The 22,840-nt window shown below is 35.6% G+C and overlaps 5 protein-coding genes and 1 pseudogene across 6 annotated transcripts; 3 read left to right on the top strand and 3 right to left on the bottom strand.

Annotated features, from left to right (window-relative positions):
• The first annotated feature begins 2,196 nt into the window (after positions 1–2,196).
• LOC147473574 (uncharacterized) lies at positions 2,197–5,557 on the top strand. The gene is made up of 6 exons (XM_086587282.1): positions 2,197–2,261; positions 2,425–2,560; positions 2,653–2,725; positions 3,745–3,810; positions 3,909–4,156; positions 4,415–5,557. Exons 1-5 carry the CDS (start codon positions 2,210–2,212, stop codon positions 4,119–4,121), a joined length of 540 nt encoding a protein of 179 aa, XP_086443408.1. The 5' UTR covers positions 2,197–2,209; the 3' UTR covers positions 4,122–4,156; positions 4,415–5,557.
• LOC147473575 (uncharacterized) lies at positions 4,715–5,645 on the bottom strand. Its single transcript, XM_086587283.1, has 2 exons — positions 5,239–5,645; positions 4,715–4,934 (listed from the first exon to the last, which is right to left on the bottom strand). Exons 1-2 carry the CDS (start codon positions 5,506–5,508, stop codon positions 4,884–4,886), a joined length of 321 nt encoding a protein of 106 aa, XP_086443409.1. The 5' UTR covers positions 5,509–5,645; the 3' UTR covers positions 4,715–4,883.
• Positions 5,646–6,276: 631 nt separating this feature from the next.
• LOC147473576 (uncharacterized) lies at positions 6,277–9,719 on the bottom strand. The gene is made up of 4 exons (XM_086587262.1): positions 9,583–9,719; positions 9,296–9,474; positions 7,320–7,639; positions 6,277–6,646 (listed from the first exon to the last, which is right to left on the bottom strand). The coding sequence occupies exons 1-4, from the start codon at positions 9,717–9,719 to the stop codon at positions 6,458–6,460; spliced, it is 825 nt and encodes a 274-aa protein (XP_086443388.1). The 3' UTR covers positions 6,277–6,457.
• Positions 9,720–10,609: 890 nt separating this feature from the next.
• On the top strand, positions 10,610–15,232 carry LOC147473577 (rhodanese-like domain-containing protein 4, chloroplastic). The gene is given in 10 exon segments (XM_086587281.1): positions 10,610–11,489; positions 11,492–11,543; positions 12,138–12,240; positions 12,350–12,436; positions 13,262–13,336; positions 13,437–13,511; positions 13,901–13,981; positions 14,592–14,798; positions 14,911–14,923; positions 14,926–15,232. Coding segments are annotated over 10 exon segments (1,317 nt in total). The 5' UTR covers positions 10,610–10,897; the 3' UTR covers positions 14,958–15,232.
• Positions 15,233–15,352: 120 nt separating this feature from the next.
• Positions 15,353–17,742, top strand: LOC147473578 (pentatricopeptide repeat-containing protein At3g53360, mitochondrial-like; annotated as a pseudogene). The gene has a single exon (XR_015210388.1). The product of XR_015210388.1 is annotated as a pentatricopeptide repeat-containing protein At3g53360, mitochondrial-like (transcript).
• Positions 17,743–20,969: 3,227 nt separating this feature from the next.
• Positions 20,970–22,535, bottom strand: LOC147473579 (protein FAR1-RELATED SEQUENCE 5-like). Its single transcript, XM_086587263.1, has 4 exons — positions 22,406–22,535; positions 21,306–22,288; positions 21,125–21,224; positions 20,970–20,980 (listed from the first exon to the last, which is right to left on the bottom strand). The coding sequence occupies exons 1-4, from the start codon at positions 22,533–22,535 to the stop codon at positions 20,970–20,972; spliced, it is 1,224 nt and encodes a 407-aa protein (XP_086443389.1).
• Positions 22,536–22,840: the final 305 nt, after the last annotated feature.

Here is a 22,840-nt window from a genome sequence, read left to right on the forward strand (position 1 = left end):
AATAAATATTTTCCAATTTTGTCTTTTATGTCGCTTTGATACTTTACAATTTATGTTCATATTTCGTTGAGATATTTAATATTGATTGTTCATACCCAAAATAAAGATGAACCCAAATAGGTATTCTCACTTATCATATATTATGTTAAGGTATGAATAGTGATTGTTCATACTCCAAATAGGTGAATGACAATAATAATTGTTCATAGCTTATGTTGATGTATAAATAGTGATTCTTCATAACTCATGTTGACGTATGAACAATAATTCTTCATACCCTAAATAAGTATGAACAATGACCCAATAGGTGTTCTCACTGATCATACATTATGTTGATGTATGAACAATACAGTGATTGTTTATAACTCATGTTAAAGTATGAACAATTAATGATTGTTCATACGCCAATATGTGTTCTCACTGATTATACATTATGTTAATAAGGTATGAATAAACAATGAAATAGGTATACCCCAATAGGTGTTCTCACTGATTATATGTTATGTTGAAGTATGAACAGTGATTAGTAGTGGGATACATATATATGAACAGTGATTGTTCATACTAAATAGGTGTTCTCACTGATCATACATTATGTTGAAGTATGAACAGTAATTGTTCATACCTATGAACCCCAAATAGATATAAACAATAATTGTTCATAGCTCATGTTGAGGTATAAACCCCAATAGGTGTTCTCACTGATCAATATTCTAATAGGTATTCTTACGAATCATACATTATGTTGAGTAGATATTAACACCAAATAGGTATGAACAAATACTCCAATAGGTGTTCTCACTAATCGTATATTATGTTAAGGTATGAATAATGATTGTTCATAACTCATGTTGAGGTATAAATAATAATTGTTCATCATACTACAAATGCATAGTCATTTTGGTAGGACTGGGCCATTTTTAAATTTCGTGTCAGGGGTAAATTTAACTTTTTACCACCTCGGGAATTATTTTATTTCTCGTCAGGGATATATTTGTCTTAAAATCTACCCGGTCCTGCTAAAGTACTAAGTGATTAAAAAAAATGTGATTTTGAGAGTGATTTTTTCATCTATTTTGTCCCTTGAGTTACTCTATGTTATTTTTATATGTTTTCTTGTTTTTTACTTCTTAGATTTAAGTAATCAACGGCATATCCAGAAATTGGATATGGATCATCAAGTCCTATAAATTTTGTTATAGCACTCGTTGGAGAGAGAAAAACAAGTCAACAAAACCCCTTTAAAGATCTGCACCATATGTTATCTTATCACTTATTTTCACCACTTGACTAAAGCTCTCGAACAAGCTTGTATACTATTTGGGGTTAAGGAATATTACCCCCTACTAGATGAGCCAATTAGGGTCTATTCTCTAAATACACAAAAAAAAAATCAAATTAAGTTGACTGTGTTTTTTTTGTGTGTATTGAGAGAGAGAGACCCTAATTAGCCATCTAGTGGGGGGAAATCCTAATACTCGTTAACCCTACTATCTGTGTACCAGTTCCTGGTTTTGGTTTTAGGCAAGCTATATTACAGCTGTAGGTTCAATACACCCTGAATCAAATGGTTCTACTAGAATTCGGCAAATGCTGATATGCCAACACTGAACAGTTGGCAAAGTATCATGTTGATTTCTCAAAAGTCAAATCGCGATAGATATCGTGATTCGTGATATACGTCTAAACTCTGAAGTCACTGCTTGAAAGTTGAAACATTGACATTCGTAGATGATCCCGATACATCGTGAAATCTGTTGAAATCGAAATGTCGAATAGAACAGCACGGTATGTTGATATTTTCACAACTATAATATCGGCACATTGGTTTGCGAAATGTCAAAGATCGTTGTTAAGTCGGCATCGATACTTTGAACTGTGGCGCGAAACCCTATAACCGTTTCCCGCAAGTGTTTCTTGGTACTTCAACTGTTTTTTTTTAGCTACTTTTCAAAATGATGTCATCTTCTTCTTGTTCATCACCTTCACCACCACCTTCAAAGCGTCTCCGCAAAAACGAAAAAGATTTTTATTCTAGCGCATTATAATACCCCCCCTGAGCTGGTATTATAATGATTGACTTGGTCAGCAGAAGTTTGTCCTTTATCTTTTATTGATTTGGAAATATTAATCTTGAAATATCGATAAATGGATATGCTTTCAGACTAATAAGATAAATGATTTTTTTTTTTTTTTCAGATGGAAAGAAATGATCGGCAAGGCATTACATGCTGTGGAAGTAGTTACCTTTGACTATCCCTGTAAGTCTATTTAATGAACAGTGTCATTTTTTTTTTTCTGCTTGCGCAATTAACTTATTCCAGAAACAAATTATAATATGGTATTGCAGATTGTTTGAAATTAATTTTATTGGATAATGAATATAAGTTGGAGTATGAACTTACCAAACCTATTTAAGAACAGACATCTCTGGAGGAAAAAGGAGAGCTCCTCCGAAGGCAGAGAAACTAGTTGATTACCACTGTGATATTGTCAAAACGGCTGTTGATAAGCATCCTGGCCATCCTTTGGTGTTAGTTGGGAAATCAATGGGCTCAAGGTGAGTTCTCTTGCGAGGAAATGTAGCAACTTGCATTCTTCAAACTTTTTTCGGCTTTATCATATAACATCAATCTGGTTTCGTTTATGCAGAGTAAGTTGCATGGTCGCAGGCAAAGATGAAATAAATGTTTCAGCCATAATTTGCTTAGGCTACCCACTAAAGGTATCATTATCAAGTATATTACCTCAAATCATGCTACTTTATATCATTTTTCTTTTTCTGTTCAAATGTTTTACTATTATTATTGTTCCTTTTTTTTTTCCCCTTAAATGATTTTTATCTGATGTGTTGTTAAATTATTTTGAGCATGTAACACATATAGCCTTCATTCTCTAAGTAAGTGAATTGCCAGTTTAGGTTGGACAGTTTGTCTTTTAAGATATTTCTGGTATACGCGTTGTTAATATTTAATTTGGTTTCCTTTGCCATTTCTATTAATATCCATGGTAATATATACTATTGTATAGTCTTTTAGTATAACACTATTCCACTAATGAAAGTTTTGGAAGTTTAGTTTTATAGGAAACTACTACTAAAGACAGGAAAATGTAACCCTGGATTTTGAGTCGATATATATATATATAGGCTACCTTGACATCTTATTTTGACATTCAAAACCTACGCAATGAACGGGTGATTTTCTGGGAATATGTTCTCCATACAATGGAGATCATCTCCACAAAAAATCAGCACATTTGTATATGCCTAACCTTGTGAAAAGTTGTGTTCAAGTTTGATATTTATTCAGCATCCACAAGTTTAGCACTCTTTTTGATAAGGCTAGACATATCCAATTGAGACGAGTTTTGGTGGAGAAGCTATCCGTGGTAGGAAGATCTTCTCTACCAAAAATCAGCCTTTAGTTCAATGTGCAAGTCCACTTTTAGCTTTTGGATGTCAAAATGAGATGTCAAGGTAGGAATATAATACACACACACACATATATATATACACACTTGTTTCTCGATGTCAAATCTTATCCAAAGAGAAGGTATATTTAACAAAAACAAGAAGTTTGAACAACTTCGTTGCTGATCTTTCCTACTTCACCTATTCACTGTTCAGGAGATAGATAGATTGTATTAAGTAGAGCATCTGTTGGTGCTGATCACATTACAGTTTCTTTTAGGTCATATCAGTCACTAGAAATATTCTTATTTTCTATTTATTTTATTTTTCAGGGTATGAATGGAACAATACGAGACGAGATTCTTTTGCAGGTTACGGTTCCCATAATGTTTGTACAGGTGAAAATCTCCAATCAATTATTTGTTTATTTATATTTTCATTCATTTAATTTGTACTCTCCAAATTGCTGTCTAACATAGCTTTATTTGTTTTAAAGGGTAGCAAAGATAACCTCTGTCCTCTTGATAAGCTTGCTGCTGTGTGCAAGAAAATGAGTTCCATTAATGAATTGCATGTGGTTGATGGGGGTGACCACTCCTTCAAAATTGCCAAGAAGCATCTGGTAGTGAATGGGTCCACCCAAGAAGAAGCTGAAGATCAGGTTGTTAAAGCTATAGCAGGATTTCTAACCAAAATTGTTGGAAGTTAACATCGCTTTCTGCTCTTGTATCACTGTTAGAACAGGTACGAAAGTTAGGATTCTGATCACAGATGTGTGTGATAGGTGAGGCAGGTAGTTAGTTTGTGAAGGATTTGGTAATATATTAATACTGCTTAATTGCTTATCATCACTGTTTTTATTACTTAATTGCATTTTGTTTTTAACGTTTGTTCCTTTACTCTAAGAATTATGTTCTCCACAGTCCACACCAAAGACTTACTGTCCTGGTCGATAAATTTTGCCGTTGGGCTCAGCATTCTGACTGTTTGCTTGATCAACAGGACTGTTCTTAAAGATGATGATCAATCTAAGTAAATTGGTCTGTAGATAAATCTTGGTATGCCAACTTAGATAGCTAAAACGGTCAAGCCACTTGCTGTAAACTCACAGTGCAGGTTTGGTGCATTATCTATTATATTGTGAGAATTTGTAGTCTTTTTATCAGTAATTCGGAACTGAACATGCAGTTTTATAATTGGTGTGTGTGTGTGTGTGTGTGTTGGGGGGGGTGGGTAGGGGATACAAGTAATTAGGATCAGTTAGTTCATTCTCAGAAGAGTTACTAAAAAACATTCATCTCAGATTACAATCGCACATATTTATTGATTTATAATTATATATTTCTGTAAAGCACGCAGTGCTAAGAGCTGTCACTCGAGTTCATCTCATCATATCAGAAAGCCATGTATGATGAACATTTATTTACTTTATAAGTTTCTATGTTTCTACTATGCCATCTTTATTCTTTAGTCACTTGTGTTTCTTCTTCTCCTTCTCATGCTTGTTCTCTTTCTCTTGCTTCTGCAACCAAAAAATATAGAAGATCAAATTCATATTAGATACCTAGAAGAACGGGTCTGGTGTTTTTTTTATACTATTGTAAGAGTAATGTGTATTTTTAGTTTACTCTTATATTGCTTAAAATTCTAACAAATAGTAGAGCACCTCTATGACATGCCTCAATAAACTTAGAATATAATTCAACTGGATTTCATCATCGACAAGTACGAGGCTATGTTGAACCAAATTAATGGAAATCATTTGTTGCATTTACCACTAGATTAAATTAAGGAAAAAACAAAATAATAATAATTAAGATGAATACCTTCTTGTCATGAACACTGTCGACATCCTTGTTCTTCTTCTTTTCTTTTTTGTCTTTGGTCAGATCCTTATCCTTAGGCTTCTTCTCATCTTTCTTCTCCTTCTTCTCCTTTTTATCCTTCTTTTTCTTATCAGAAGCTATATTTAGATTTCCATCGTTGGTATTTACTACATTATGCAGAATATGAGTATCTTCTTGGGCAGGCTTATCTACTTGATTGGTCTGAAGGTTAAGTTGTTCATCAGGTTTCTGCATTTGGAGTGAAGCCATGAAAACACTAGGGAATAACTTGACACAGGTAATGAACTTCACCTCGGACTGCCAGAATGATTAACTGGACGCCCTTTATAAAGAAAAACAGGGGAATATCAGTCCCATTCATCTTTGCATCTCCTTTATTCCTTTTTTTCAGAGTAAAGCACTGAAGAATGTTGATCTTCATATACTAGTGTCCCTCGTTTTACTGCAATCACAGCCTTTAATTCAACCTTAATTCGTTCACGTGTCTGACAATAGCTTGTAGTTAGACTTCAGTATCCTCTGGATGCCGGATAATTTAGTTATATTCACTTTTTCTCTCTTTTGTGTTTGGTGTGTATGTGTGTGGCAACATATGCATGAAAGCTACCAAAAGAGAATAGCATAAATTGTTCCACAACTTGGTTGCAGAATATTTTATTTAGAAGAATTATTTTTCAAGTAGAGCAATATCCTTTTAGCATTGCTGGTATACACAAACATGGTACTTTTAAAATATTTTTGAGTTTTATTACAACTTATTATACTGACCTCTTCAGTCAATCACAAGTTTGTTTGCAAAAAAATAGAGTTATGGACACCTGATATGAACAATTGTTACTAAGAATACTCCTTGTCTGAACAGGGTTCAATAGGAACGTTTTCATGGCCTTCATTTATTTCCCATGCTCTTATAGTACTCTATTGGAACTTGGGTTTCTATTTTGTGAGATTGTTTCTCTTGTCCCTTGCCATCCACCTGTTCTACCTTGGATGCTTTAACTATCTTCATTGCTGGTATACACAAACATGGTACTTTAAAATATTTTTGAGTTTTATTACAACTTATTATACTGACCTCTTCAGTCAAACACATGTTTGTTTGCAAAAAAAATAGAGGTATGGACACCTGATATGAACAATTGTTACTAAGAATATTCCTTGTCTGAACAGGGTTCAATAGGAACGTTTTCATGGCCTTTCATTTATTTCCCATGCTCTTATAGTACTCTATTGGAACTTGGGTTTCTATTTTGTGAGATTGTTTCTCTTGTCCCTTGCCATCCACCTGTTCTATCTTGGATGCTTTAACTATCTTCAGAGCTCCCCCTATTACCAACAACAAACCTCCCAAAATTCCCCACCAAATCCAAGTCTCTGCTGTCTTTGCCTGTATGTAGAAAAGAAATATATCACATGAAGGTCATTTTGGAAATTTTCAAGAAGGTAATTTTGAATTCTTTTTCACACAAAAAATATTGGAAGCTTTATTTCTATAATAAAAGGTGCTTGGTGTACTGCTTTTTGGTACTTTTTATTTCTCCCCTTTGTTTTTGACACGTTCATAGGAAAAAGTTATCCTTAGGAGGGCAAAATTTGGGGTCTTCAAGACTCCACGGTAGAGAAAATTAATCTAAACTAGTGCCTACTTGATTAAGGTGTAGCTGTTATGACCTAATTTTTCTTCCTCTCTGTTATCAGTTCCCTCTCTCTAATCCCACCTCCCTTTCTATTAGGTTTTCTCTTCTCTCTTATACTCGGTCCTCCGCTCTCTACGTCTAACTCTTGATCTTGCTTTCATCCATCTCTCTTGCTCCTCTCACGTGTCCTCTACTACATGGCCTATCTATCCACCACCTATCTAATTATACGATATCCTCCGCTCTATGGTTTCTGTGTACTCCTCTTTGGACTTCGTCCTAACGGCCTATTCATTTCATTCCTCCGGACCTATGAAGCCCATTCAAACTAGACCGTCCTAACAGCCCATTCATTCCTCCGAACCTATGAAGCCCATTAGACTTAAACTAGACCGTAACAGTAGTGGTGTACTGGTGCTTTACCTTTTTGTTGTCTTGTATATGTTCGTCACTTTCACTGCTGTTACTTTCACTGCTGCTGCTACTGGAACTCTCGCCCTTTTCCTTCTTCTTCTTCGTCTCATTCTTTTTGTTTTTGCTCTTTTTTAACTTGTCATCATGCAAGTCTTCTTTCTTTTTGGTCTCTTTCTTTTGTATGTCTTCCTTTTCTTCCCTTCTTTCTTCTTTGTTTCTTTCCTTTTCTTCTCTACTGATGGAACGACAGCTGATGTTGTTGCCACAGAAGCAGATACTTGGGGTGGAGTCTCTAGTAGTTTGGAAACTACAGTTGGATCCATCACCTGCTGTTCTGCCATAGAAATTCAAATATTATAAGTAATAGCTTATTCTCCAGAATAGTACGTTGGACAGGTGGTACACTACTTGCAATGAAATGATAGTCCTTATTGCGAAGACAGTGATGCTTACCCTTCTATTCAGTTAAGGTATTTAATACCTTTTTTCCAATACTTTTTTCATTTTGCACCTCATTCATGGATCAGCATATGAAGTTATTCTTTTCTTCCAATATTGAGCTCAACCAGATGCATTAGGTGTGTGAATAGGGGTGGAATTCGAGCTAATCGAGCCGAGTTTCACTAATCTCGGCTCAGCTCGTTTATTTAAACAAATTTTAATATAGGCTCAAGCTTAGCTCATATATTATATGAACGATCCTGAGCTAAGCTTAAACGAGCCGAAATTTCGAAATCAAGCCCGAGTAGCTTCGGCTATTTTTTTTAATCGTGAGATGGTATTTGAGTTTATTGAGCCGAAGTTTCACCCTATTTGTTTATTGCTTAGCTATAATATGGGCTCAAATTTGGCTCATTTAGTTAAACGAATCGAACTTGAAATCGAGCTTAAACGAGCCAAGTTTAAGCCGAGCCCGAGCTACTTGACTCAAATTCCACCCTTCTGTGTGAAAGAGGGCTCAGTATGATGCTAAGATGGCCAAGAGGCCGTCTCAAAAGAACAGTCGTCTTCTCGGTAGTCTTTATCTTTAGCTTTTATGCTTTAGCCTTTAGGGCTTGTTTGATAAAAATTCCTCCTGGGCCAAATATATAGTGGGCAAATAATTTCCCACTTAAAAATTTGCCAGGAACATTCCTACTAGGAAAATAATCTTTAGCTTTCATTGAAGAAAGAAATAAAATATACATTTTCTTCTCAAACACAACAATCTCGAATCAAATCTATTCGAGCCCCAAATTAACAAAATGATCATTACCACTCAAACAATCATCTAACTAACCAAACAATCAAACAACAATCAAATGCCCATTTCAATTAACTACACAAAACAATCAAATTAAAGAAACTCAAGTCTCAAAACATAATAATTATCAACTAAATTAACTCAATTCATTAAAATAAATAAAGAAAATGAAAGATGGAAAAAATCGAAAAAAAGTTTACCTCTTTGACTGTGAGGAAAAGAAGGTGAGTGATGAAGAACGAAGAAAGAGATGAAAAAATTCTCAAATCTGGACCATAAATCGCAGTCAACCAAATTGAAATTGAGAGGGAGAGAAGCAAATGGGTTTGTCACATACTAGGATTGATCGGCGCAAGCATTTTCCTCTGGCAAAATTTATCCAGCTCCTACATGGATAAATTTTTCCTACTAAAAGAAGGTCAAGTGAGTGTTTTGCCGGCAAATTTGTTTTCTTTTTCCCAGACTCATATTTGGAAACAACCAGCAACAAATCTGTGTTTAAGTTGGGAAAATCCCATTTGCCAGTGGGAAAATATCGTTATCAAGCAGGCCCCTTAGATTATTGATTTTTTTTATGTTTTTCTTTATCTCTTTTCTATTTTCTTATACTTTGTAAGTTCATTTTCATTTATTTAATAAAATGGTAGGGGTTTTTCATCCCCTCAGCCAGCCGTACAAAAAAAGAAATCCACACAGGGAGGGAGATTGATGCAAAGCAAGAACTGTCACCAGAATCGCTTACATGAAAAACATAAGCTTGATGAAGGAACAGCGAAACCTAGGATGTAGAAGACTATAACATAGAGGAGGGACCCAGAGCCAACACCAAGGTGGAAAAAACAAAACCTATCCTCCCTGCCAGATGAGGTCTTTGCTGTTTCCTCTCGAGAGCAACGCGACAACCGCCCAGGAACGTGTCTTCTTCAAAGTCACTCCTGGAATGTGGCCCCCTGTTTTCATTCGCCCTAAGACGTGCACATCTTATGGATCACTTCAGAAATGATTCACTAGCAACCAAGGTTCTTTCACAAGCTGTGTCTCAGCCTGAGGATTCTAAGAATGTATTTCAGCTGTTTGAATTGTGGGCTTGCTGCCAATGCAGCCTCACATTTTCTACTTCTGCAGCGTACTCTCAACATGTTGCCTCCACATGAGGCCTTCCACATTGTTTAGAGTTTGTCGTGGTGATTGGCGCTCCAATCCTAGATCTACAGAACTGATATGTGGGTACCCGTAGACAGTTCTGTTGCCATTGGTTCTCTTGGTTTAGAGTCATCCACCAGTGAGTCGTCATCTGTTGATGGTTCTGAACGCTCGTGCTTGCTCCAAGATGTCCACAAACTGTTGCGTCTGCTGTTGTCAAACAATTCTCTCACACAGCTCCATCTCGATAAGGTGATAGCTTACAGCACCAAGGAGTTGTAGGATCTTCTCCCTCTTGAAGAATCAGATGTTTCTCCTCCCCTCCGCATCTTAGGACCTCCCAACTTCAGAAAATCCTGAGTTTCTTGAAGCAGATAAAGGATGCCTCTGACCAGAAGCGCGATCACCACACAACAACCACCTCCAACGAGACCCTAGCCTCCTCGCTGATCATACCACTATGTCCGCCACCCTGGGATTTCTAAACAAGGATACACTTGTTGCTCATTCACTTGTGAAGTCAATTCCTTCAGGCACTCTTAGCGGATGCTGAAACTCAAATAATGCTAGAAATTAAGGAGTCCGCACCTGACGCCAAAAAGTATAGTACGATGGCCAAAAATTATGTAAAACAGATAAAGGCAAATTCAATGTGTAGGACTTGGCTGTCGCACTCTCTTGCAACACACCGGTCTCCTTTTTTAACCAACTGCAATACTACTTAACGGTATAACGCATTAGTCTGCTACGGTTTCTGGAAAGTCATCCTACTGACATTTGTACAAATAGATATTTGATGGCAGTCTCTGAAAAAACGGCAGATATTGTGAAATTTGTCGGAATTTGTAATTTCACAATATCCAGAATTCCAGATATTATCCTTTCTAGATGCTTCCAAAAGTTTCTTCCAAATTCTGATGTTTCTCCACCACAAAATCATGCAAAAGATCGATGAACAACTACCATCAAAACCAAAGTCTTAGTCCACATGTCCCTCTCTCATTGGTTTCATATCCATCTTAAGATCCACCTCAGCTCCAACCATCACCCAAAGTATCCCCTCTCTGAAGCTAAGCCTTTCATCTCCTTCTCTATCCTTGAAAACCAAAACAACATCTTTTCAACTCTCATGGAAATTAGAGCTTTCTTGTCTATATTCTAAAGTACCCAAGTTACCATATTGTGATCTTTGAACTGCTGCATGGAGGCTCTCAATGCAGCAAGCTTTACACCAGTTTCAGTTCTTTCTGAAAGAAGAACAGAACCCAGAAAGCTACCATCTCTTGCTTCAACTTCCCAACTTAAGTTCACAAAATCTACCACTTTTAATGCCACCCCAAAAAACTTTTCAGAAGTGGTACAAAGGAGAATTAATGGAGGTCTAGTTTTTCTGTCTTCTGTTATTAGTGCTGGTCTTGCAAAAGCTCTTACATATGAAGAAGTTTTACAACAATCCGTAAGCAGTTCATCAACTGAAAGCAGTTCTAATATTGATGTTGGTGGAGTTGTAGATAGTGTTATTAGTTTTGGAAAAGAGAATCCTGCTGTTATCATTGGAGGTGTAACTATTTTAGCTGTACCATTAGTTCTGTCTCAAATTTTTAAGAAACCGTGGGGTGTTGAGTCTGCGAAAAAAGCTTATGAGAAAATAGGTGAAGATGCTGATGCACAGTTACTGGATATAAGATCATCAGTGGACTTTAAGGAAGTTGGTAGTCCTGATATTCGAGGGTTGAAGAAGAAGGCGGTGTCAGTCGTTTACAAAGGCGAAGACACGCCTGGATTCTTGAAGAAGAAGCTTTGAAGTTCAAGGAACCTGAAAACACCACATTGTTCATTTTAGACAAGTAAGCTTCTGAACGGCTGAACCAATATAATGGTGAACACTTTTAGAATTTTCTTTTACCGTATGATGTAAGTGTATGTATAAATAGATAGATGTAAGTGTATGTATAAATAGATAGAATGAGATATCATCCTATATAGTAGATGACTCCATAGCCAAACATAGTCCTTCTTGGCACATTATCCATCCAAAGTTCGCCACTACAATTTTATTGTTGACAATTGCAAAGCTCGCAGGTCTTTCATTATCACATTTTACATATCCTTCTTGGGACATTATCCATCCAAAGTGCTGACTAGGATGGGATTCTACACTATGTGCAAATTGATTTGGTTTTGAATGTATACATCAATTATGCAGAGCGCCATTGAAATGATCTTCAATTAAATAAGGAGAAAATTAGAAGCGTGTTTGTATGAGACAGGGGAGCCCAGAACTTCAATTAATCTACTTATAAGGTTTTCTGGATCCTGATTTGTTTTGGACGATTACATATTACTTGGTTCACATTGGTGCACAAAATTATAGATTTGCAATTGGTTGTAGGCATGTAGCAGCTAAGAGTTCACTATATTAATGCCATAATGGAAACCAGGTTTGATGGGAACTCTGAACTGGTTGCTGAGTTGGTGACTGCAAATGGTTTCAAAGCCGCTTATGCAATCAAAGATGGTGCGGAAGGAAAGCGAGGATGGATGGTCTAATTCTTTCGCATTCATTTTCTTTATGTTTTCTCTTTATGTATTGATAAACTTATTACTTGATATATCTAGTTTTGGAACTTGAAAAGTGTGTTTAGTGTTGCAGAATAGTGGGCTTCCTTGGATACCTCCAAAAAGAACGCTAGGTCTTGATTTTGATAATTTGGCTGACACGTTCGGTGATGCACTTGGAGTATGTATCCTAGTTTTTTATTCACGTAGTAACTTTTAGATCTTTGCAGGGTACATTAGATAATACCTACATTATGCTTAAAAATGTTAAGCAAATATGTACACGTGTCGTAGACAGTGACAAGGATACACCTACATTACTATTGTGCAAACTAGAATATGGCAATGGAAATCATGAATATCTAGTTAATGTTTAACAAGTCAACTTTTACAACAAGAGCGGAATTAAAGATTATTAGTTTGTCTTTATTAGCTTTCCCCAAGGGAATAAGGTTCTTCACAACAAATTTATATATCATGGTTTTTCAATAATTTCTAGTCCACCTGGAGATTCTTCATCAAGTTAGCTTCCAATCGAAAAGTGAATGAGAGGTTACAGAATCAAATATCTGTCTAATGGATTGCATCCTATTCTCTTCTTTTCCTGCAAGTCTGCAACACCATTACTGCAGTATACCCATATTATAACCAGTATCATTGGTTGTAGAGCTTTTAAATAATATAAGTTGCTGGCATCTTTACAGTAGATGAAGAATTTCCTGAAGAAAAAAAATACACCAATACAAGGTGAACACCGCTGTTATATAATCTACAATCGACAATTTCCATTGTATAGGACAAAGCAGCTGATTGTGTTAATATTGTATGGCGGCCTGGCGGGGGGGCTCCAACGATTATTCCCTAACTACTTTATATGCATTGGTATTTTGAAATGCAAGCTTATGTACTTAAAAAAAATGATTTCAATACAGTGAGCCTTAATGTTCCTCGAAAACTTGAGTTAATAGACTGTCTTTCTATGTCTCACGAAGATAGACTTTTGTAGGAGGGTTCAGCTGCATTGCCGGTTGCACTGGGTCTAGTAGCAGCTAGTGGCTTAAGTCTATTAGCATTTACAGAGGTTGGGATATGAGCATCTTCTTTTAATGATTCAAGGATAACGATATTTGTTTCTTTAAGAACGAACCTGTATATGATGACTTGGAAAAAAAAATCCCCAGGTTGAGACAATACTTCAGCTTGTGGGATCAGCCGTACTCATCCAGCTTGTTGGGAAGAAGTTTCTATATGCAGAAGTTAGTCCCTGATATCCTCACTTTCTGTCTCTCATTTATAATAACTTGATATGAAATGCAAGTTATTCAATACAAACTGTTCAATCAGTTGGATGGATATGCAAAGATATAAGATTTTTCCAGACAAGACAAGAACATTGGAATTAAAATACAAGTTTATTCTATTCAAATTGGTTTCAAATGTCAAAAAAATATTTAACGGGACCAAGAATAACTGAATAATGAACTGTACCATATTCATTTCTGTTGATTATAAGTGAATTACTCATTTCCGTGTTTCTATGGCATGAACACTAGGTCCTTCCAAGCACTGTTGCAAACATTATCTACTGATTCTAGTTCTTCATTCTTACTTACCAATGCTTACTTCTATTGGCTTCCACTGACAGGATCGGAAGGCTACCCTGCAGCAATTAGACGAGTTCTTGACCACTAAGGTTGCTCCCAAAGAGCTTGTTGGTGAGATAAAGGTATCTCATTCTATCATATTAAAAGCTCCATATATCATATATGCATATCTTATCTTATATGACAATTCAGAAGTATGATATCTGCTGAACTGTTGCATATGTACTCGGCAATAATCCACTTAAAGTAAGGCGAAAACTTGAACCGTTTTGCTTGTTTGCTTTTGAGGGGGGTTTCTCACATCTTTGAAAAGCACAGGCTAAAGGGAAGGTGTTGCAGTAACCTCATTCACTGCCACAAACAGAACAAAAACAAAAAAAAACAAAACAAAACATAAACAATAAGAAGTTTGCGCCTTGTTGGACGAAAACCAATAAACCTCTTAAATCGTTAAGGTGAGAGAACATTTTTAGGCAAACATGTGGACTTACTGAATGGAAAACTCTACAATGTTGATATTATTGTGCTGCACCAATTTTGGATTTGCCACTATAATAGGTAGTGTAACTACAAAATCAAAATTTTTGTTTGGCACAAATATGGAAATTGCTGATCGTCCAATAGCTATGAATAAAAAACATTCGTACATTATGTTCAATTACTCTGATGGGACGATTGTGTTATTGCTAACGGTTTCCATATTTCTGTGCTCGTATGTCATTTGGAACTTAGCAAATTGGCAAGGCTCTTCTATCACCAACAGTTGAGAAGACAGCAGAGGGATTAATAGGTGATCCACCCAGCACTACTGTATTGAAATCTGAAGAGTTGAAAACAGAGCCAGAAGTCAAGGCAGCTGCTGAGCCACCTCAGATTAATTCAGTGCCTAAAACTGAAGTTAAAGCAGCACATTCTGGCACACTTTCTCCATACCCTTACGTAACTCCTGCTCTTCAGTAGTCTGCATGGTTTACCAAACTTCATAGTTCTTATTGCATCCTACTTTGCATTGGTTTCGATTACATTAATTATTTTTGCTTACGTGTTGCAGTATCCAGATTTCAAACCCCAACATCTCCTTCACCGTCAAAGCCTTGAGAGTTGTGTATTTGCGTTAAGAAACTGTGTGACTTGTTAATAGGGGAGGTCAACAAGACATATGCAGTAAGATTTCTTCTGTTCCAACAAGTTCAAGACAGAAAGGATACAATCATACTGAAGAAATTTATACCGAGTGTTTATTCTACCCTTCCACGAGTCCAATTCACAACTTGTTATCTTCTGTAGATGTTAATGTTCAGTATACTTGAGCTTTTTGTTTCAGTGTTATTTTTACTTCAAAGTTCAAACAAATAAATCTGTAGTTTAATAAACTCCTTTTTATTAGTCTTACCATGGTCCTCAAAGAAACTGCAAATTTGTTTTCCGACAAACACATCATTTTCAGTGAAGGTAACGGTCGTACTTTTGGTGTTGGATTTCAATTTAGTGAAGAGCCCAGCCCAAGCCCAGAATATTTGGGCTTACCCAATTGGGTTTCAGGATTTGGGCCGTTACACTTAAAACGGTCTCTTATAAGTTCAAAAACTAGCTCGAACTTGAAAACCTTCACTTGCCCCCCCTGTTTCCCTCTCTTTTCTCTCAATGCTTAGAAACTCTTCTTCTCTTCTTAAAAAATGGAAACATCAAAGAAAGAAGAAACACATGTCCTTTTCAACGTTTCAAGCGAATCCCAACATCCCTTTTTCATATCTAAAGTCTTTAAATAGCTCAATCACTGAGCATGCACGACAAGGCGAATTGAGTATTGCTCGAAAGATATTCGATGTAATGGGTGAAAGAACTTTGGTGTCTTATAACACTATGATTTCTGGTTATAAGAAGTTTGGTGAGTTCGAAGAAGCTCTTAGTATAGTTTCAATTATGCATCGTAGTGATATGAAGCTTAATGAGACCACTTTTTTCTTCTTCTAGTTTTAGCGTTTGCGCGAGGTTAAAGTCTTTGAGTTGTGGAAAACAGATGCATTCTCTTGTTTTGAAATCTGGGTTGGAGTATTTTGAGTTTGTAGGTAGTTCTTTATTGAGTTTTTATTCGAATTGTGGGGAAATTGCCGAAGCGAGGAGAGTGTTTGATGGGTTGTGTGAGAGGAATGAGTTGTTATGGAGTATAATGCTTGTAGGATATGTTAATAGAAATTTAATGAAAGAGGCAATGGATGTTTTATGAAAATGCCATCGCGATGTTATTTCGTGGACTACATTGATTTCTGGATATTCGAGAAGCGGGAGATGAATATGAGAAGGCTTTGGAGATATTTAAGTTGATGAGAGTGAGTGGAGAAACAAATCCGAACGAGTTTACATTTGATAGTGTTTTAAGGTCTATTGGAGAGTTGGGGATTTTGAAAGAAGGGAAGATTGTTCATGGGCTTTGTATTATCTTTGGATTTGAATTTGATCAATCTATTGGTGGTGCACTTATTGCCTTGTACTCAAGTTGTGATGCCGTTGAAGATGCAAAGAAAGTTTATGAGGGATTGAGGTATCCGTGTTTAAATGCTTCAAATTCGATAATTGGGGGGCTTATATCGATGGGTAGGATTGAAGAGGCGGAGATGATTTTTAATGTATTGGTTGAAAAAAATTCAGTGTCTTATAATCTTATGATTAAAGGATATGCAATGAGTGGTCGAGTCAAGATTCAAAAAGGTTGTTTAGGAAAATGCCCTGAAAAGAACGATTGTTACTTTGAACTCCATGATCACTGTTTATTGTAGGAATGGGGCTCTTGACGAAGCTTTAGAACTTTTTGAACAAACAAAAGGGGATAGAAATACTGTAACATGGAATTCAATGATATCTGGTTACACTCTAAGTGATCAACCCGAAGAGGCAATCAAGTTGTATGTGGCAATGCAAAGGTTACCGGTAGCGAGGAGTAGGTCAACATTTTCTACTCTATTTCATGCTTGTTCATGCATTGGATCACTTCCACAAGGAAAGTTACTTCATGGACATGTGATTAAATCTTCATTTGAATCTAATGTGTATGTTGGAACATCCCTTGTAGATATGTATGCAAAATGTGGCAGTATAAGCGATGCTAAAACCTCATTTGTAAACATCTCTTCACCAAATGTGGCTGCATGGACATCTCTGATTAATGGTTATGCTCATCACAGCCTGGGCACTGAAGCAATATTACTATTTAAGAAGATGTCAGAGCAGGGTGTATATCCAAATGCTGTTACTTTTGTTGGGATCCTATTAGCTTGCAGTCGTGCAGGTCTTATCATGGAAGGAATGAAGTTTTTCTACTCAATGGGCTATTACAGGGTAGTGCCAACCTTAGAGCACTATGCATGTGTGGTTGATCTTCTTGGTCGGTCAGGATATCTACAAGAAGCTTTAAATTTCATTAATAAGATGCCCATTGAGGCGGATTGGGTTGTTTGGGGAGCTCTGCTTAGCGCATGCTGGTCTAGGATGAACATAGAAGTTGGCAAAACAGTTGCTGAGAGGATGTTTGCTTTGGATCCCAAGCAAATATCTTCACAGGTCATTCTGTCTAATATTTATGCAGGAGTTGGTAAGTGGGAGGAGGTATTGAAAGTGAGGAAGAGATTGAGAGGCATGAAAGTAAAGAAAGACCCTGCGCATAGTTGGATTGAAGTAGATAACACGGTTAATGTGTTCTGCGTAGAAGATGGAACTCATCCACACTGTAGTGAAATTTATGCAACTTTAGAAGATTTAACGACTATTGTTATTTCTAGTTTTGATTTCAATTGCCTTCCCTTCGAATATGAAAGCTGTGAAATGGCAATGTAGTGTGGATAAAAACTGTCTTTGAGGAATCGTGACCAACAATCACAATTTTCTACCTTCACTCGCTGCGATTATATTTAGTTTCTAGATTTAGACTTCGGCAACACGCCAGCACCTACGCCGAAGATAAAAGGTAAAATAACTTCTTACAAGTTTGGTCACAAAAGTCTCCTATTTCAAAACTTAAAAAGTCTTCAAATTGACAAATTACCGAATTTCAAAACGAATAAACAATAAAGTCTGTAAAAGTCTTCTAATTCTAGATGTTTACCGAGTTTCTTTTATAATAGATAGTTTTCTATTAATTGTTTTAATATTTTATTTTCTAAATTATAATTATTGGGAGGATATTGTAAGACATAACAAGACTTTATATTTATATTTGTAAATTTTGAATTTGATATATGCTCGAAGTAACCCCGACATGATGCACAATCACAGCATACTATTTTATACTGATTTTGGGTTTAATCTCTCTAGTTGATACATACCCGGCATAAAAACCCCCTCATTACATACTAACCCATAAAAACCCCCTTATTTTCTAAAATATCCAAACTGACTAAAATATCCCCCACACATAAAACCCTAAATCTCAAATTTATCTTTTCTCCTTCTTCTCGCCGCATCCTCTCTTCTTGTAAACCCTAGATATCCTGAAAAACCAAATTAACATAGAAGATAAGATGACAAAACAATCGAAATTCTTCTTTTCTCACTTTCTCTCATTCTTTCATTTTTTTTCAAATACGAAATTCTTCTTTTCTTTCTCTCAATTAATTTCTCTTGAAATTTGTTGTTCTCCAACCAAACAAATTAGATTTAAGAAACAATATCAAGATTTGGAAATTTGTTTCTTCCACTCAAAACCGGATCTGAGAATTGTCTACTTTTTCAATTCAAAGATGAAATCTCTTTGAATATTTTGAATATGAAAGTCAAGTTTTTTTCAATTCAAAAATGAAATCTTTTTGGGCTGTTGTTCATTTCAAATAATTTTGCATAAGTTATGATCGACCTGTTTTCTCTATGAAAATTTAATTTTTCATAGATCAAGTTACTGTGTAAATTTAAATTTGCATAGATCAAGTTACTATGTAAATATAAGTTTTCATAGCTCCAGTGACTATGTAAATACAGTTTTACATATATATGACTATGTAAAAATACATTTACATATATTTTGTCAAGTGTCGAAAAAATTCTAATTCCAAAAGTTACTATGTAAATTTAAGTTTTCATAGCTCCAATGACTATATAAATATAGTTTTACATATATATGACTATATAAAAATACATTTACATATATTATGTCAGGTGTAGCTCCAGTGACTATGTAAATATAGTTTTACATATATATGACTATGTAAAAATACATTTACATATATTTTGTCAAGTGTCGAAAAAATTCTAATTCCAAAAGTTACTATGTAAATTTAAGTTTTCATAGCTCCAATGACTATATAAATATAGTTTTACATATATATGACTATATAAAAATACATTTACATATATTATGTCAGGTGTCAGGAGAAAATTTCAATCCCAAAAGTTACTATGTAAATTTAAGTTTTTATCGCTCCAATGACTATGCAAATATAGTTATATATATATCGGACCGGCTACGTCGACATACTATACTAACATACTATCTTGACATACCCAGCCAACCGTTAGATCAAACAAAATCTAATGTCCAGATGTGCTTCTAATAACCAAACAAATAATTTAAAAAAGGGCAAAATTGACAATTTCTTTTCTCAAACGAAAAACATTTTCATATTCCTCATTCACGTAGCTTCTTCTTCTCTCTCTTTTTTTCTCCACCAAAGAGAAACGGAGTCGCATTGTTCTCCCTCACTCAACTTCTCTCTCTCAAATGTTTGTTCGGTTTAGATAGCATTAGTTCTCTCTCTCTCAATCTTTTTCATTCACGTTTTATTTTTATTGGACCGAGATCGCTCTATTGGAGGAGATGAAGATTAGATTTGAGGCTCTCTTTGTCGAAGATTAAAAAAAAACTAGGATTGTCGAATTCGAAAATCATCCATTGACCAATTTGTTTCTGTTCTATGGAAAAATCCCATTGAAGGATGGCCAAATTTTCGACTTTTTTTTTTAGAACTGTGTTTTTGTGAAAGATGATTTTAGTTAATAGCAATTGTAAAAGTTACATTTTTGTGAAGTAAATTTTTGTGAAGAATTTTACCATTGTTTATGTCATTATTGATGCATTTTGGGATTTATCCATTAAAAATATGAGGAAAATATATTTGATGAAATGTTCCATCCACATTTCCGTCATTTTTGCTGGTTGTTTCTTTAGAATGGAGCTGGATGACATTTTTGTAATATCCCCTTTTGAAATATTATAGGTTGTGCTAGCAGGATGTGAAACAGAAATGTTTGGCACCAAAGGAATAGTACGTACCACATTTATAAGCAGTTCATTTGATGTTAAGAACATGTATAGAAGAGGCAACTTTTTGGTGCTTTCGAAAAGAGGACTAGTGTTGTCAGTGCCTCAAGAAAACAAATCAAATCCAAGCAAATATCTAAAGATTCTCAGGTACACCTAAGTAAAATCATTAGAAAGATGAGAGACTATATACAAAGACAGATTTCAGAAGTTCAAGACTCACATGAAGCAAGGAGTTATATCAAATTGGTGTTCAATACCGTTCAAAGCTCATCCTTCTAATTAACTAGGCTATAGGACATAATGAAATCACTAGAGACAGTAATGGTACTATTCCAGTGGCTTGTATTGGAAATGGGAAATCAGATTTAGTAATCTTTCAAGAATAAAAAGCTATGGAGGTAGGACTACTTGAGAGATGTTTGGATCTTAATCTACTCAGAGTCAGAGTTGAGGTAGCATCATATCCGATGAGAGCTGTACAAGAGATATTTGTCTACCACATTGTTTGCCAAAATTTCAAACTCCAAAATCCATCAACAAGGAATGTGTCAGAGTTATTTGTACATCAGTGAGGAACAATTACCACATTTTGTCTGCCAAAATTACGAATTCCATTAACAGCTACCACATTGTTTCCTAATAACAAAAGGAATAGAAAAAAAGATTGAATGATTCAGCACCTAAAATAATAGAAAAATAAATAAATCAATAACAGCAGTTTTTTGAACGCATAAGTCATTTCTTATTGCTCGACATCCTCTCCATGCAAAAAAACATTCACCACACTCCTATCAAAATTCAGCACACCCGCTATCAAATTTCAACATCTCTTCCCCACTCCTAATTAACCGCGTTGCTCGCTAGAAGTAGCCTGCAAGTAAAAGACATGTTAAAATTGGAAAATAAAATATATAAGTATGCAAAATTAAATTTACTATAATACACATTCTTACGTTTTTAATCTTCTCTGGACAATTTCTTGAGTCGTGTTTTGCAATCTTTTGGCACGATTTACAGAACCTCCCATTCTTTTCTTCTTGGGCTATCTCCCTGCTAGACTTTATTATCTTATTTCTCCCTTTTGTTTGAGAAATATTTTGGTTCAAAATTAAAACCTGTGAATCAAAGATTAATTAAGGGGTTAATTAAACTTAAAAATAAATTTAATCGTGGTAAAGCAAGTGATAAGAAAATACCTCCGCTATATCAACTTTGCGCTTCTCATTAGTTAAATTAAAACCACCTTCTTTAGTAACTGCTTCAGTAAGAGTTTCCTTGCACTTGGCAACTCCAATTGATAGTTCACTCATTTTCTCTATGAAAAATGCGTAATTCTCAACATTAGTTGCTGCATCATATGCCAATTGAGTAGAAACTTTAATGCAATGGAAAACTCTTAAAGCCTCCTGGTTTCCATGACCATTCACTAATCCACCATCAAACACAACTCTGTAAGTGTTTGCCTTTTGCGTCCACCTCTTTAAAATAAAGTGAGTTGGAATCTCTTCGACGTCATACCGCAGAAAAATCTTCAGAAGATGAGCGCAAGGTATACCCATAAACTTGAAATACTTACATTCACACTCAGCCTCCAGGGTTGTTCTATCAAAACTCACTTTCCAAACATTGGTATTTTGAGGCTTTCTTGATTTCAAGAAATAAGTTCCAGTTCCGTTTCTATCAACCTCCTCTTCAACAATTTTGTAGCAGTTTCTTGCATTTTCCATCTGAGACTTAAATTTATTAAAAACATTTATTGTGTACACTTTGCCAGCATGCTTTAAAAGGAATTCATTTCTACCCACATTGCGACATTTATGTTCAGTATTGTAATCAAAGTCTCTTTCATGCTTGGCAATCCGTTCCAAACTTCTTTCGTTATCGTGGACAAATTGCATGAGAGTAGTCGTCGAACTAACAAAATTATCATAATAAGAGTTCATTGATTCACTCCGCCCAGTTGTGTTCATTCCAGCAAAAAAGGTGTCTAAGTGATAAACCCGAACCCAATTTCTTCTTAACTCATACATTTCCTTCAACCAACTATGCTCCACCAAATCATACTTTGACATCAGTACAGGCCACTTGCTTTCATAATCATCTATCCTATAGGATTTAAGAATGAAGTTTAACTCTATAGCAAAGGTGTTGTTTTTATGGTAGACATGCCCCAACTTCTCTGAAAATTTATTAGAAACATGTCAAAAACAATGACGATGTCATGTAGAAGGGAATACCTTAGCAATCGCTGCAGTCATCGCCTGCCTTGATCAAGAGAATCGGTTGGAGGGCTTACCACCCATAGCTGCAAGCCATGTCCGAAATAACCACACAAATGTTTCCTCAGTCTCATCAAGCAATAATGCACAACCAAATTGAATGAACTGCAAATGGTGGTTGACACCAGTAAAAGGGGCAAAAGGCATTTTATAAATATTAGTTCAAGTAAGTTGTATCGAAAGATACAACGCGTCTCCAAAGTACTCGTGATCGCACCCGACCCGCCCTTCTATCCAAAAAAATTAATCATGTGCCATTAGGATCCAAATTGAACAAATAAGAGTATAATTGAGGATTTTCTGCACTCTTTTGCTTAAAGTAATCAAGTACAGCCGTCGCATCATTTTCTTTTGGTTTCTTTCTTGTGGCAGAATAGTTTTGACACATCTTTGAAGTAAGCCCAATTGCATCCCCAGAGAAAACTGATGCAACTTTTCCCACTGGTAAACCC

Source organism: Coptis chinensis, unplaced genomic scaffold (genome assembly GCF_015680905.1).
Source record: "Coptis chinensis isolate HL-2020 unplaced genomic scaffold, ASM1568090v1 utg2290_pilon_pilon, whole genome shotgun sequence".
Taxonomy (NCBI): domain Eukaryota; kingdom Viridiplantae; phylum Streptophyta; class Magnoliopsida; order Ranunculales; family Ranunculaceae; genus Coptis; species Coptis chinensis.